Below are 13,181 nucleotides of genomic sequence, written 5' to 3'. Positions count from 1 at the left end.
AGAATCTGACTGCTGTGTAAGCCCCTGCAGCTGGGCAGTGAGGGTCACACGGCTTTGTCTTTGGGGGAAGATTTGGCAGATAGGAATGAGAAGGGGTCAGGTTTCAGCAGTTTGGTAATGTTAGAGTAGCTGGAAGTGGGAGAAAAACAGTTTGGCAGCAAAAAGAGGTGTTAGCAGCTTCTGGCCAGAGAGTTGGGAAAAAGGAAGAACATCTGTCTACCTGCCTCCTCCTCTCCTCCGAGGTCTCTCCCCCTCATCTGGTTCTCACCACCTTCCACACCAGCTGTCCTCTCTAGAAGAGGAGTAGGGTCCCAGCATCTCTCTACACAAGCATGCACTTTTTGATTGGTAGGATCCAGGTGTCTTTTGTGGCATCTCATTCTAGAATCCCTTTCCTTTTCTTCTCAATACCTTGGGCCTCAACAGTGTCTCACTGGGTGAAGCACGGGGCTCTTTCTTCCCTGTCATTCGATCAGGCTGCTGGGCCACACTTGTCCAGTCAAGTGGGGACTGCTCCTGAAGTCACATCTCAAACAATTTCCCTGCTTTCCGTGGCAGTTTTCTAAGGGACCCACAAATTCTAGAGTGGGAACTAAATTCTGTGTCTGAGGAAATGCAACAGTTCATGGCAATCATATCCCCACAATTTTGTGTTAATCTGCTTCCTCTGCTTGGTTTGAAGCAGCTCACAACAGCATGCTCTGTAATTTATGGAGTGCTCCTCACCTTTCAAAGCGAGTTCTGCTGCACAGATGGAAACAGAATCCAGACCGCACTCGGCCAGCTCGCCCTTTCCGTTGCTCAAGGTTAGTTTTTGATGCCCAGACTGTGGCATAGTTTGTCATATTGTTGTGAGCAGTGAACAGCTTCACCTTTTGTCTGTAAAAGCAGTAAAAAAAAAATGAAGATCAAATACTGCCAAAGCAGGTCTACTCTGTATCATTTAATGAAGCAAAACTGGAATAAAAAAAATTAACTGTGCTAGTCTTTCTGCTTAACGAATAGTACCCCCACTCACTGCATCAGAACCCACATTTCCCGGACTTCTCTCAAAAGTTTAAATCTCAGCTCAAAGCTCTAATGCAATTAATGATTCATGACTATAACATGCTCAAAGTGCACACAGCAAGTCAGAGTGCATAACAGACTAATATAGGAAGGCTTAATATTTCCCCAGCAACCATACGAGAGTTTGTAGTATGAAATAATCCATTTGGAAAACAGTGTACAGGAATCCCACTGACACCCATATAAACACCACTAGCGTGGTATTCAATGGACCAAGGACAATTTACAGATACACCAGTATGATTATTTAACTGCATAGATTACTTGGGGAGCACACAACTACCGCAGATTAGGGTCTCCAAACTCATTCTTGGGGCTACAGCAATACAAGGAAGTACTGCATGTTCGCAAAAACTACTTGGTATTCCAACAAATAATGTGTTGTGTAAAATAAAGATCTGGATCAGGAACTCACTTGCAAGAATCTATAACATAGACAACATCATTGATGGTAATGCTAGTCTCAGCAATGTTGGTGGATAAAATCACCTACGAAAACAGGAAAATTGTATTAGAATACATGTATTGTAACAAAGAGCCAAGGATGGTCTGTAAGGCAGCATGCAGAATGCCAGCATTAAAAAAAAAACTCTTCTCAAAAGCACAGGAGAGAGCCACTATACTACATTCTGTCTCTGTGTAGGTGGTATAGTTTCACACCTTGGTCACTCCAGAAGGCACTGGATCAAACACTCTGCGCTGTTCATCTCGAGGAATTTGTGAATGCAGGGGCAGAATTCTGTACCGGTGGCTTCCTACAATATGAACACCAGGAGGTTAAACAACTATAACCTGTTATGTATCAGATATTAAAGTTCAGCTCGCTCTTATCCACCCACTGCTTCATACCTAAACACCTTCCTTCCACTTTCTCTCATCCATCTACTCAAACCGAGCTATATAGAGTATATCTACTCAAACTCTCATCCTATATAGACACACAGAAGGCCCAACTCTTTCAGTCAACTCATCTTTACATTTATCCAGTAACTGTTCTGAGGGAAAGACACTGAGTAGAAAATAACTGAAAGCTGTTTGTACCGAAGTGTGGATTCATTTCCAGATGCTTTTGCATGGTGTATATCAGATTCCAGCCAGGCAAGAAGACAAGCACAGCTCCTGGAACATTCAGGGTCTCGATGTACTTTAGCAAGGCCTCAATGAGCTCAAAGGGAGTTTCCTTCTCGTTCAACTGGGCCATACAACGTTTTGTTTCTGGACCATATTCATCACTACATATAAGATTACAGTTGGCCTGTAGGTGTAGAGAACAAACAAAAAACGTTTAACCAGATAGGACTCTGATACTATGGGGATGAGGGCCACTCAAACCAGATAGATGAATGGGATGGATGGATTGGAAACACTGTCCTAGGCTCAATACTGGCTTACAACACTCCACAGGTCAAGCTGAACTGCCTTATTCCCCATCTTTTTTCTATACATATTCTCTTTTCAGAATTATAAACCACTATAAATTATAATTTAGAGTAGGAAACTATCAAACCAATTAAATCTCCATTAGAATGGATGAAGCCAGAATTACAGCATCAAACTGCTTTTCTTTAAGGAAATACCAATGTGTAGGTTTGGAAAAAAAAAAAAAAAGTTTCTTTTAAGGAGAAGTGGTCAATTTGAAATCAAGTTAAAAAAAAGAGTAAGTAGGTGTTTCAGGTTCTACACCTGTGCCCAAACCCCCTGCCAATTTTTTGTGATTTTACAACTAAGCTTTTCCTGCTGAGGTGTTTTTCTCTCCTCTGTTGCTATAAGACAGACTACAGGGCCAGCTGGGGAAAATTAGGAACTATATAGAGTAAACCTAGAAACTGACTACATGACCCCAAACAGCAGTCTCAAACGCACAAAGTAAGAAACGCACACAGAAAAGTTTCCCCCCATCATAGTTTTAGGTAGGGCCCTACCAAATTCGTGGCCATGAAAAATGCATCACAGACCATGAAAACTGGTCTTTTGTGTGCTTTTACCCTATACTATACAGATTTCATGGGGGAGATCAGCGTTTCTCACATTGGTGGTTCTGACCCAAAAGGAAGTTGCAGGGGTGTCGTAAGGTTATTTTAGTATTGCTACCCTTACTTCTGTGCTGCCTTCACAGCTGGGTGGCCAGAGAGTGGCGGCTGATGACTGAGGGCCCAGCTCTGCAGACAGCAGTGCAGAAGGGTGGCAATATCACACCATGCCATCCTTACTTCTGCGCTGCTGCTGGCAGTGGCTCTGCCTTCAGAGCATGGCTCCCAACCAGCAGCCGCCGCTCTCCAGCTCTGACGGTAGTGCTGCCACTAGCAGCAGCACAGAAGTAAGCATAGCAGTACCACAACCTGCCCCCTACAATAGCCTTGCAACCCCTCCAAAACTCCTTTGGGTCAGGACCCCGACAATTACAACAAAGTGAAATTTCAGACTTAAATAGCTGAAATCATGAAATTTATAACTTAAAATCTTATGACCATGAAATTGACCAAAACGGACCTGAATTTGGTAGGGCCCTAGTTAAAGGATCTTAGTCATTACAAGTAACGGCTAGTAAAATCATTTCTGTGAGAACCGTGCTTTAAGTTGACTTTGTTCCTTTAAAAACATATTCAAACAAATTGAAATTCAGGTCCTTCATTCATCTGCTAAAACTCAGATTCAGGACTGTATCTTTTTACAAAAGATACCATCACCCACAGCCATGTAAGGAACACATGGCAGGCATAGTTGCTGGCAATATCTACTGCAGCAAAAGAAGCAAGCTTGAATTCACACATCAGTTCAATTTTTTAAAACACAGGTGACGTGATAAAATGGGACTGGAACTTTATAAGGTAACTAAATACAATAAAAGCGGTTTTATCCGGCATGCTGGAAGAATGGGGGGTGCTGGTAAGTGCAAAATGCCAGTTAACTAAGGGGGAGGGAGTTTGGGTGCAGGAGGGGGCTGGGAGTGCCAAATCCGGGGGATGCTCACCTCAAGCAGTGATCTGTCCTGGCTACTTCTAGGCAGAGACGCAGCAGGCAGCTCTGTGTGCTGCCCCCGCAACTCCTATTGGCTGGGAACCAGGAACAACTGGGACAGGCCGCCACTTCCAGGGAGCCATCCGAGGTGAGCAGCGCCCGGATCTGGCACCCCACACCCTCCCCTGCACTCCAAGCTCCCTCCTGCACCCAAACTCCCTCCCAGAGCCTGTGCTCCGCTCCGCATCCCCACCCCCTGCCAGCCCCACACCAACCGGACTATAAAAATCGGACTTTCAATGAAGATCAGAAATGCCGGTTTATAGAGCTTTCCAGTTGGTGAAGTGCTGGATAAAACAGCTCTTACTGTACATCAATTACAAAAGCATTCAGAAAATTCAGTTAAATATAACAGCAGCAATCCCAAGTACTATTTCTATAGTTACAAGGTTTCTCAAAGCATTTTAGTGCAACAATGTTGCAGTCATTCAAACACAGCCAGCTAATTAGATAGGAATTCATTTTATACCATTGTTCTGCTGTCTGACCACTACCTCTGTCCCCTGATTAGTTACTCTTGCTCACCCATTAGTCTTTGTATAATAATGTAGGAACAATACTTTCCTGAAACACTGCAAATATTTAACCCTCAAAGAGAATCAGTGAAAAATTTTACTATACAGTACTATAATTTAACGTGGTTAAATTGTGCTCTGTCCATAACAGGTCAAATGCTTCATTGATGTCCAAGAAAGAAAGGAGTACAGCAATGCATGCATTACGTTGGTGCGCTGGTTCCAGCCAGTGCTTGTTTAATTTATATACGTAAACAAGCCCAACATACATCATCATCTTCACCACCTTCTTCATCTTTGTCTTTCTTCTTCTTGTCCTTTAATGGAGGAACAAACTGAGTCATCTGAATACAATCTTCCAGAAAATACTCTGCAGGGACAGATCCATCAAGTTAGTATAGAGGATGCCCATCAACCAGTCACAAACTTCAGCAGAGGGACATATTCTAACCATGGCTCTACACAGGCCCTTTCTAAAGATAGCCATAAAGTTTCAAAAGAGCAAGCTGAGGGCTCAGAGTTTGAAGCTAGTGCTGGAAACGAGTGCTTGATGACAGCCTTGGAAACCAAACTCCCCAATTTATCCAAAGAATAGGTACAGTATAGGCAATGGCACTACAAGCTTCCCCACACTCTCCCACCATTGTTCCTCACCCTTGACAACCAAGCCTGTCCATTCAGGCTCTATCCATGTATTTTCTATAGCAGTTTTTACACTGGCTCATTTAGGCTGGTTTATTCAAGACAACAGGTGTATGCATTAGATAGCAGCAACTCATTTTTAAAATCACTATCACTATTTAACCCTCTAAGAGAAACAGTGAAAAATTTCACTCCATAGTAGTTAATGTTCTCTGACTTCTTTGCAACATAGGGTATAGACCAGATCTCAGGATATGCTGTGATTCATGTGAACTGTTTAAGCTTTTGTCCCTTCTACTCTGTGCAAGATTGAAAAGAGAATGAATAAAAGCAATTACTCTAAATACACATTCAGCCAGTATTTTACCTTCCACTGGGTAGGTTCTACCGTAGACCTCAATGATGGGGCAATTGAAGAAGTATTCACAGAACATGGTGGTATCAATAGTGGCAGACATAAGGATAACTCTGATTTCAGGATATGCCTCAACTACGTCTCTCAGCACCACCATGAGGAAGTCAGTCTATACACAGAGAAAACAGGAGCGTTAACAAACTAAGCCAAAATATTTTCGGAAAAAGTTACTGTCCAAGACTGCCATAAAAATTTCATTTCTCCAGTAACCCTAACAATAGATAGTTGCTTATGTAATCTCTTATTCACATGAACAGCACTTATATGTTGCCTTCTACTAAGAAGATTTCAAAATAAACTAAATTCTGAAAAACAGCTAGCATATTAGAGAATTAAGCACCTAGTTATCAACTCCCTATTCTCAATTCCCCCGACCAGACTAGACTAGTGTTTCAGTTGCTTCTAGAGTGCCTCCTTAAAGTGGTTTTGACTTCCATGTCAACAAGCTCAGAACAGTTAACACGAAAGAACCCTCTACGGTTCTAGTTTCCAGTCCACATTAAAAAAATACAACTGAACAACTGCTGTAGTTCTACACACAGGACGTTCTACACCCGTAAATAAGAAGGGAGGTAATCAATGGGGCACTATGAAGTGGTAATCCATACTATGAAAACATCTATTGTCTTAAGTCTGGCTTATCTATTTAGCTTGCCCTGCAATCAGACTACCTCTTAGTTTAAAAAACCACCAATTCTGTACAAAAATTTAAACTACTCAATACATGCCGTTAATAGCATCTCTCCTATTAGGAGAGGAAGAGGTACATCTCATTTAGTCTGGATGCCAGAAACGCACGTACATTCCCTTGTAAGAGGATTCATAGTACAAATGAGGAACCTAACTTTGACAAATGGACTTTAATCACGTGACAAGATTCAGCTCTCTGTTACTGCAAGCTGAAAGATACCATTAATGACTGCTTCTTGGAGCACCTAGTCCTGGAACCCATAAGGGCAGAGCCAATCCTTGATTTAGTCATAGCTGAACAGCTCAATAATAAAAACCACAATGTAATTAAATTGAACATCGGGCGGGGAGAAAAGAGAGAGAGAGAAAGAGGACTGCCAAAAAAAGGGGAATGACAAAACGGAAGAGGTTAGTAAAATGGAAATTAAAAGGAACAGTCAAGACTGAAATGCCTACAAGTTGCATGGAAACCCCACAAAGGCTTAAACTGTATGTATACCCCAAATAAAAAAATAGCAAGAGGACTAAAAAACACCACTATGGTTAAACAGAGTAATTGAGATGGTTAGATACAAAAAGACATTCATTAAAAATTGGAAGTCAAATCTTACTGAGGAAAACAGAAAGGAACAAAACATTAAGAACCATTAGGAAAGAGACAGATAATGAGAGAAAATGATGCCACTTTATAGATGAGAGAAAACTGATGAGAGAAAATGATGCCACTTTATAAATCCATGGTATGCCCACACCTCGAATACTGCATAATTCTGGTTGCCCCATCTCAAAAAAAGCTATATTAGAATTGTAAAAGGCACGGAGAAGGGCAACAAAAATAATCAGGGATATGGAAAAGCTTTCACATGAGGAGAGATGAAAAGGACTGGGACTACTCTTAGAAAAAGAGACTATCAAGGGTTGATACGATAGATGTCTATAAAACCATGACTGCTGTGGAGAATGAACAGGGAAGTGTTATTTACCCTTCACATAAGAACTAGGGCTCACCCTAGTTCACCCTATGAAATTAATAAGCAGCAGGTTCAAAACAAACAAAAGGAGGACGTGTTCACACAGTGCAGAGTCAACCTGTAGAACTCATTGCCAGAGGATATTGTGAATACCAAAATTATAACGGGGTTCAAAAAACAAACAGATAAGTTCCTTGAGGATGGCTAATAACCCACTGACAGACCTAAGATGGTAAGGGACCCTGGGACTGGATGACAGGGGATGGATTACTCGATAATTGCCCTGTTGTGTTCATTCCTTCTGAAGCATCTGGCACCAGCCGCTATCAGAAGATAGGATAAACAGGCTAGATGGACCACTGGTCTGACCCAGTACAGCCATTCTTATGAAAACTAAGGTAAATTCAGGTAGATTTAAAAAAAAGTGTTTTTAATTAATTGTGAATAAATTCAGCACAATATCCCCACTTTTATATTAAATGTTGCTCATTTTGCAGTGCTTTCAAGTTTTCAGTTTGTTGCAGATTTTTGTGTTGAAGATAAACTACTGCATTGTAGTTGTCAACTTGATGATTGTGGCTTAAGTACTAGCGTATTAAGTGGTATATTACTGTTGATAGGAAAATGGAAGGGAAGGACAACAAAATTTCAGTCTATCCAATTTTCACTCTTATCTTCAGAACTAAACCACTTTGTATAAAGAGTACTTGCACTGTAGTGGTCTATTTGCTAGAGAAAGCCAAAGGGTGCAGGAGAGAGTCCTACTAAGACCTATAAAGGGACGTAGGAAGAAGCTGTGAAGCCTTGATCTTCAGCTGGAAACAGCTCAGAAGTATTTCAACAAGTACTACAATTGAGATCGATTACAGAAGACTTGGATCCATACAATTTAGTAAAATGCACAATTCCCTTTCACATAAGACAGCAACACATACACAGCATACAGAGTAAACACAAAACACTGGCTGAAAACAGGTAAAGCAATCCAGACCTCCAGCTCAGTAACTCACATTAATGTCTCTCTCATGGATCTCATCCACAATAACGTGACTAATTCCACGGATCCCAGCCTCCAGTTTTCTTAGGAGGACACCTTAAAAAAGGAATTCACGTTAATGGGGATAGTAACAGCTGCATGTTAAGATGGATCATAGCAGTTCAAACATTCATAACAAAGCCTCAGCTATGCTTTTATAAAAGGGCTGCCAAAATCCGTTTACATCAAGAACTGTGCACAACATTTTGAAACCCTTTGTCTAAACCCCACATTTACACCTGTATGTAATGAGGGGAGGGGACCCACGTATTGAGACTAGAGAGACTACCTTTCCACCCCCCACCACCTCCCCTAACCTTCAGGTGGCTACTCCTCATCTCGCTTAGAGAGAATACTGTGGATATGGTATCTGATCTATATTCATTCTCAAACCTCTAATGAGCCCAATGACCAAACTAAACTGGCACATTTCCCTTTCCGTAATTGGAGAAAAGTTTGCTGAACAGGTGAACAAAACTTTCCATTTTCTTTCAGATTCTCCCTGAAATGAGGACTGTTTTCTCACTGTCATCAGTGCCACTAGTACCAGGCATCTATGTTGTTATTCAGATATTAGGCTGGTTGGGTAACAAAGCAATACAGACCTACAGTGCAGAACATCACACTGGCATGGGGGCGGGGAAGTACAGATTCAAATCGTACACTGTATCCACAGCTTTGCCCAGGTTCTTCTCCTCTCTCATATGACACACGCTCTGCCACAGAAACTGCACTGATCCTCCTGGGCTGAGAGGTGAAACATTTTTTGCACATTGTAAAGATGAAATTGTGCAAACTTACCTACTGCATAGACCTACAAGTACAGAGAGACTGGGGAAGTTAGCTGTGCTCTCTCCCCAAACTTTAATGTTGCAGGATAGTCATTTAAAGACAAATCGCATTGGTGAACACCCAAAAAAAGATGAGAACTACAATCCAAACTCTTAAAATACTCATGAAAGTACATTACTAACAACACTGGCTTGAGCCATGTATACTTTGGGCAGGAAATATGAAAGTTCTATACAGCTCTGCCAGTGCACCTCAAAACATTTCTATCTTAAGCAGACCCTGCTGCGCAATGTGAATAAATAGAAGCTCGGATTCAAGTCAGTAGCTGCTTCTAATGGACAGTATCACACTGCAGATACTGCAAGAAGCAAAACTACTTAAGCTGGGAATGACGGAGGAAACCAGATCACCAGAGAGGTGCAAGCTCAGTGTTTTCCTTCAAAAATGGTTCTTCTTGCATATGCCAGCTGATTTCCATATGCCCCCATATCCCTTATGTGCTGGATCCCATTCCTTCAGATAACCAATCAGTCTGACCTGCCCCACCTCTCAACTAGGATATTCCATTACTAAGTATCAGAAAGGACCGCACTATGTATACAAGTACAGAGTTTTCTGGTGCTCTCCACAAAGATTATTTCATCAAGTCTTATCAGATACCCACTGCAACATGAATCATTAAACATACACATGCATAGTGAGTTATGAATTTAGTGTAATCAGTGTAGCAGACGCTTCACAACTGTCTAGAATGTGATTTAGTTTCTCCAGCCTTCGTGAACTGTTTTAATTAAATTCAGATTTAATAGCATGTCCAGATGGGTATTTTATCCCAATCTACCATGAGACCTAAATAATTTCAATTTATAACTTGTTCCTCACTTGTGTTACTACAATGTTGCATTCTGCAGCTTTGCCGTTTTTGATGTATTCATCCAGGATGTATTGTGGAACCTGTGTGGTTTTGCCACAACCAGTGGCACCACGAATGACAACAACAGGACTGTGATGGATTGCATCAAGAATTTCAGTCTCAAATTTCTTCACAGGCAGTGTCTCCCTCTCTTGTAGGATCTGAAAAGAGACCCAGATCTTTCCTGTAATATTCAACAATCCAACCCATTCTGCTCCCTATCTACATCTTGACTCAGGATGTCCCACTCTTGCAAAACATGTACTCTACTCCCCATTAGTGGGATCTGTGAACCTGAGAGATCTCTTCCTGCAAAACCCATAATGGTAGCATTCTTGAACTTGGGCAAAACTTATTAAAGCAACCATTCCTACAGCAGTAGTGCCCCATGTCTCTGAAAGCACTTGCCAGCAATCCCGAGTAAAACCTACAATCCCCAGCAAAAAGAATGGTCTACTGCACTCAGAAAGAGAAGCAACTCCAGGGCTAGGGTGAAGAAAATTACAGCAAGCATTGCTTCTGCAAACTCACAGCATGCCAAAATCATAGGCAGCAGACTTACGCTCTGTAACTCTTGATCCTGCTCCAGGCGGTACATGAGATCATTTTTCAAGTCCATGCTTATCTGCTCTGGGGTGGCCTGGAAAGTACATGAAGGGTTAAGAGACTCATTAGGAAGATATCTATTTAAAATTTACCACAACTTATTTAAATGAAAATAACCACATTAATGCAATAAGAAGTTTAAGTGGTACTAATGCAATTTTACCACAATAACCTTAAGTCTGACCCATTACCTCTATATTCCCATCATCCAAATATTCAGTATTAAGTTATATGTGCAAATCTGTAGTTATAAAAAGATGCAGTCTGAACAAATCAGGAGTACACCATCAATATTACTTTGACAGTCCATTATCAGAAGACATCAAAATACCTGAAACTTCCAAAGACAGGATATGGGAACCGATGGACCAGTAGTTTGGTTGAATATTTAATCACAAAGATCACATGCAATAATCCTTCATGTTATGGCATTAGAATTCCATATGAAAGTTGATTTACGGGACAACAGGTTATTTCCCCTCATACCGCAAGAAGGGACTTGCTAGGTCTTCCTTGAGATCATCAGTAGAGATTCTCTTTGAGACACTGTGCCAAGTTGCAGCTTCCTACTCTACATAACTTTGGGTGCAAGAATATATTTAAAAAAAAAAAAAAGATGAAAATGGACTTCTAATTTGCAGTAAGAGGCCCTTTGGAAAAGGCTACTGTGATGTGCAAAGATGTGACGTTTTATTTTTTAAAGCTATGCTAGTGAGGACTTAGCTTCACCTTCTAATCAGTGATTACTGAAGAAAGCAGGCAATCCCAAAAGAAACAAGAGCTTTTCATCTAGTTCCCTGAGCTATCCTACCGTTTCTTTCCCTACCCAGACCAGCATGCTAGAGTTTGGATGGATCATTTTTCTAAAAAAAATGGAGTTTTCCCAGAAAGTTTTCAGTAACAGTCTAACTCTGTTTTAAGCCTAGATACAAATGCATTGTACTCTAACTGAATGGAAAAACTATACATCAAGGAACTGCTAAAGTGATCACTCTGATGGCAATCTTTCGCATGCATCATCCACAGATTAGCCATTCTGCACAAAAGGGCAGGATGCAGTAAAAACCTTAGCTGAACTACTACCTCCAATACCTAATAAGTAGGGCTGTCGATTAATCGCAGTTAACTCATGCGATTAAGTTTAAAAAAAAAATGAATTGTAAATAAAAAAATTAATTGCAGTTTTAATAGCACTGTTAATAAATTTCAACTGCTATTTTATGGTTTAACTATTTTTGGATGTTTTTCTACGTTTTCAAATATATTTATTTAAATTACAACACAAAATACAAAGTGTACAGTGCTGACTTTATATTATTTTTGATTCCAAATATTTGCACTGCAAATATTGATAAACAAAAGAAATTATATTCAAATTTTTCAGTTCACCTCAAACAAGTACCATAATGCAATCTCTATCGTGAAAGTGCAATTTACTAATGTAGATTTTTTTTTGTGTTACATAAGTGCACTCAAAAATAAAAATGTAAAACTTCAGCGCCTACAAGTCCACTCAGTCCGACTTCTTGTTCGGCCAATCACTAACACAAACAAGTTTGTTTATATTTACGGAGATAATGCTGCCAGCTTCTTATTTACGTCACCTGAAAGTGAAAACAGGAGTTCACATAGCACTTTTGTAGCTGGCACTGCAAGGTATTTACGTGCCATTCGTATGTCCCTTCATGCTTCAGCTACCATTCCAGAAGACATGCTTCAATGCTGATGACACTCCTTACAAAAATCATGCACTAATTAAATTTTGACTGGACTCCTTGGGGGAAGAATAGTATGTCTCCTGCTCTGCCATGTATTTCATATTACAACAGTCTTTGATGATGACCAAGCACATGTTCGTTTTAAGAACACTTTCACTGCAGATATGATCAAACACAAAGAAGGTACCAATGTGAGATTTCTAAAGATAGCTATAGCACTCAACCCAAGGTTTAAGAATAAGTGCCTTCCAAAATCCGAGGGGGACAAGGTGTGGAGCATGCTTTCAGGAGTTTTAAAAGAGCAACACTCCAATGCGGAAACTCCAGAACCTGAACCATCAAAGAAAATCAACGTTCTGTTGGTGACATCTGACTCAGATGATGGAAGTGAACATGCGTCGGTCTGTACTGCTTTGTATTGTTATCGAGCAGAACCTGTCATCAGCATAGATGCACGTCCTCTGGAATGGTGGTTAAAGATAAAGGGACATGAATTATTAGCACATCTGGCATGAAAAATCTCTCGCAATGCTGGCTACTGCAGTGTCATGAAAACACCTGTTCTCACTTTCAGGTGACGCTGTAAACAAGAAGCAGGCAGCATTATCTCCTGCAAATGTAAACAAACTTGTTTGTCTGAACAATTGGCTGAAAAGAAGTAGGACTGGGTGGACTTGATGGCTCTCAAGTTTCACATTGTTTTATTTTTTTTAATTACAAACATCTCAAACTTGCATATAATGGACTGTTGCTAGGGCCGTGTTTTGAAAAACAACGCATAATTGTTTCAGCCAAGC

General features: G+C 40.7%; 1 protein-coding gene across 2 annotated transcripts in view; it reads right to left on the bottom strand.

Annotated features, from left to right (window-relative positions):
• The window catches only part of DHX9 (DExH-box helicase 9), a 40,862-nt gene that overhangs the window by 13,378 nt on the left and 14,303 nt on the right, over positions 1–13,181 (bottom strand). For both annotated transcript variants that reach the window (XM_084637151.1, XM_084637152.1), the window contains 10 exons: positions 10,623–10,700; positions 10,030–10,221; positions 8,961–9,102; positions 8,330–8,412; positions 5,611–5,767; positions 4,871–4,971; positions 2,110–2,323; positions 1,729–1,823; positions 1,484–1,557; positions 727–879 (listed from right to left, as the gene is read on the bottom strand). In XM_084637151.1, the coding sequence (XP_084493277.1) occupies positions 727–879; positions 1,484–1,557; positions 1,729–1,823; positions 2,110–2,323; positions 4,871–4,971; positions 5,611–5,767; positions 8,330–8,412; positions 8,961–9,102; positions 10,030–10,221; positions 10,623–10,700 (1,289 nt within the window). The remainder of the gene's footprint in view (positions 1–726; positions 880–1,483; positions 1,558–1,728; positions 1,824–2,109; positions 2,324–4,870; positions 4,972–5,610; positions 5,768–8,329; positions 8,413–8,960; positions 9,103–10,029; positions 10,222–10,622; positions 10,701–13,181) is intronic.

The sequence above is a fragment of the Lepidochelys olivacea genome (genome assembly GCF_965140295.1).
Source record: "Lepidochelys olivacea isolate rLepOli2 genome assembly, chromosome: 8".
NCBI classification, from domain to species: Eukaryota; Metazoa; Chordata; order Testudines; family Cheloniidae; genus Lepidochelys; species Lepidochelys olivacea.
The sequence above is the reverse complement of the archived record's forward strand: the minus strand, read 5'-3'. Positions and strand labels throughout refer to the sequence as shown.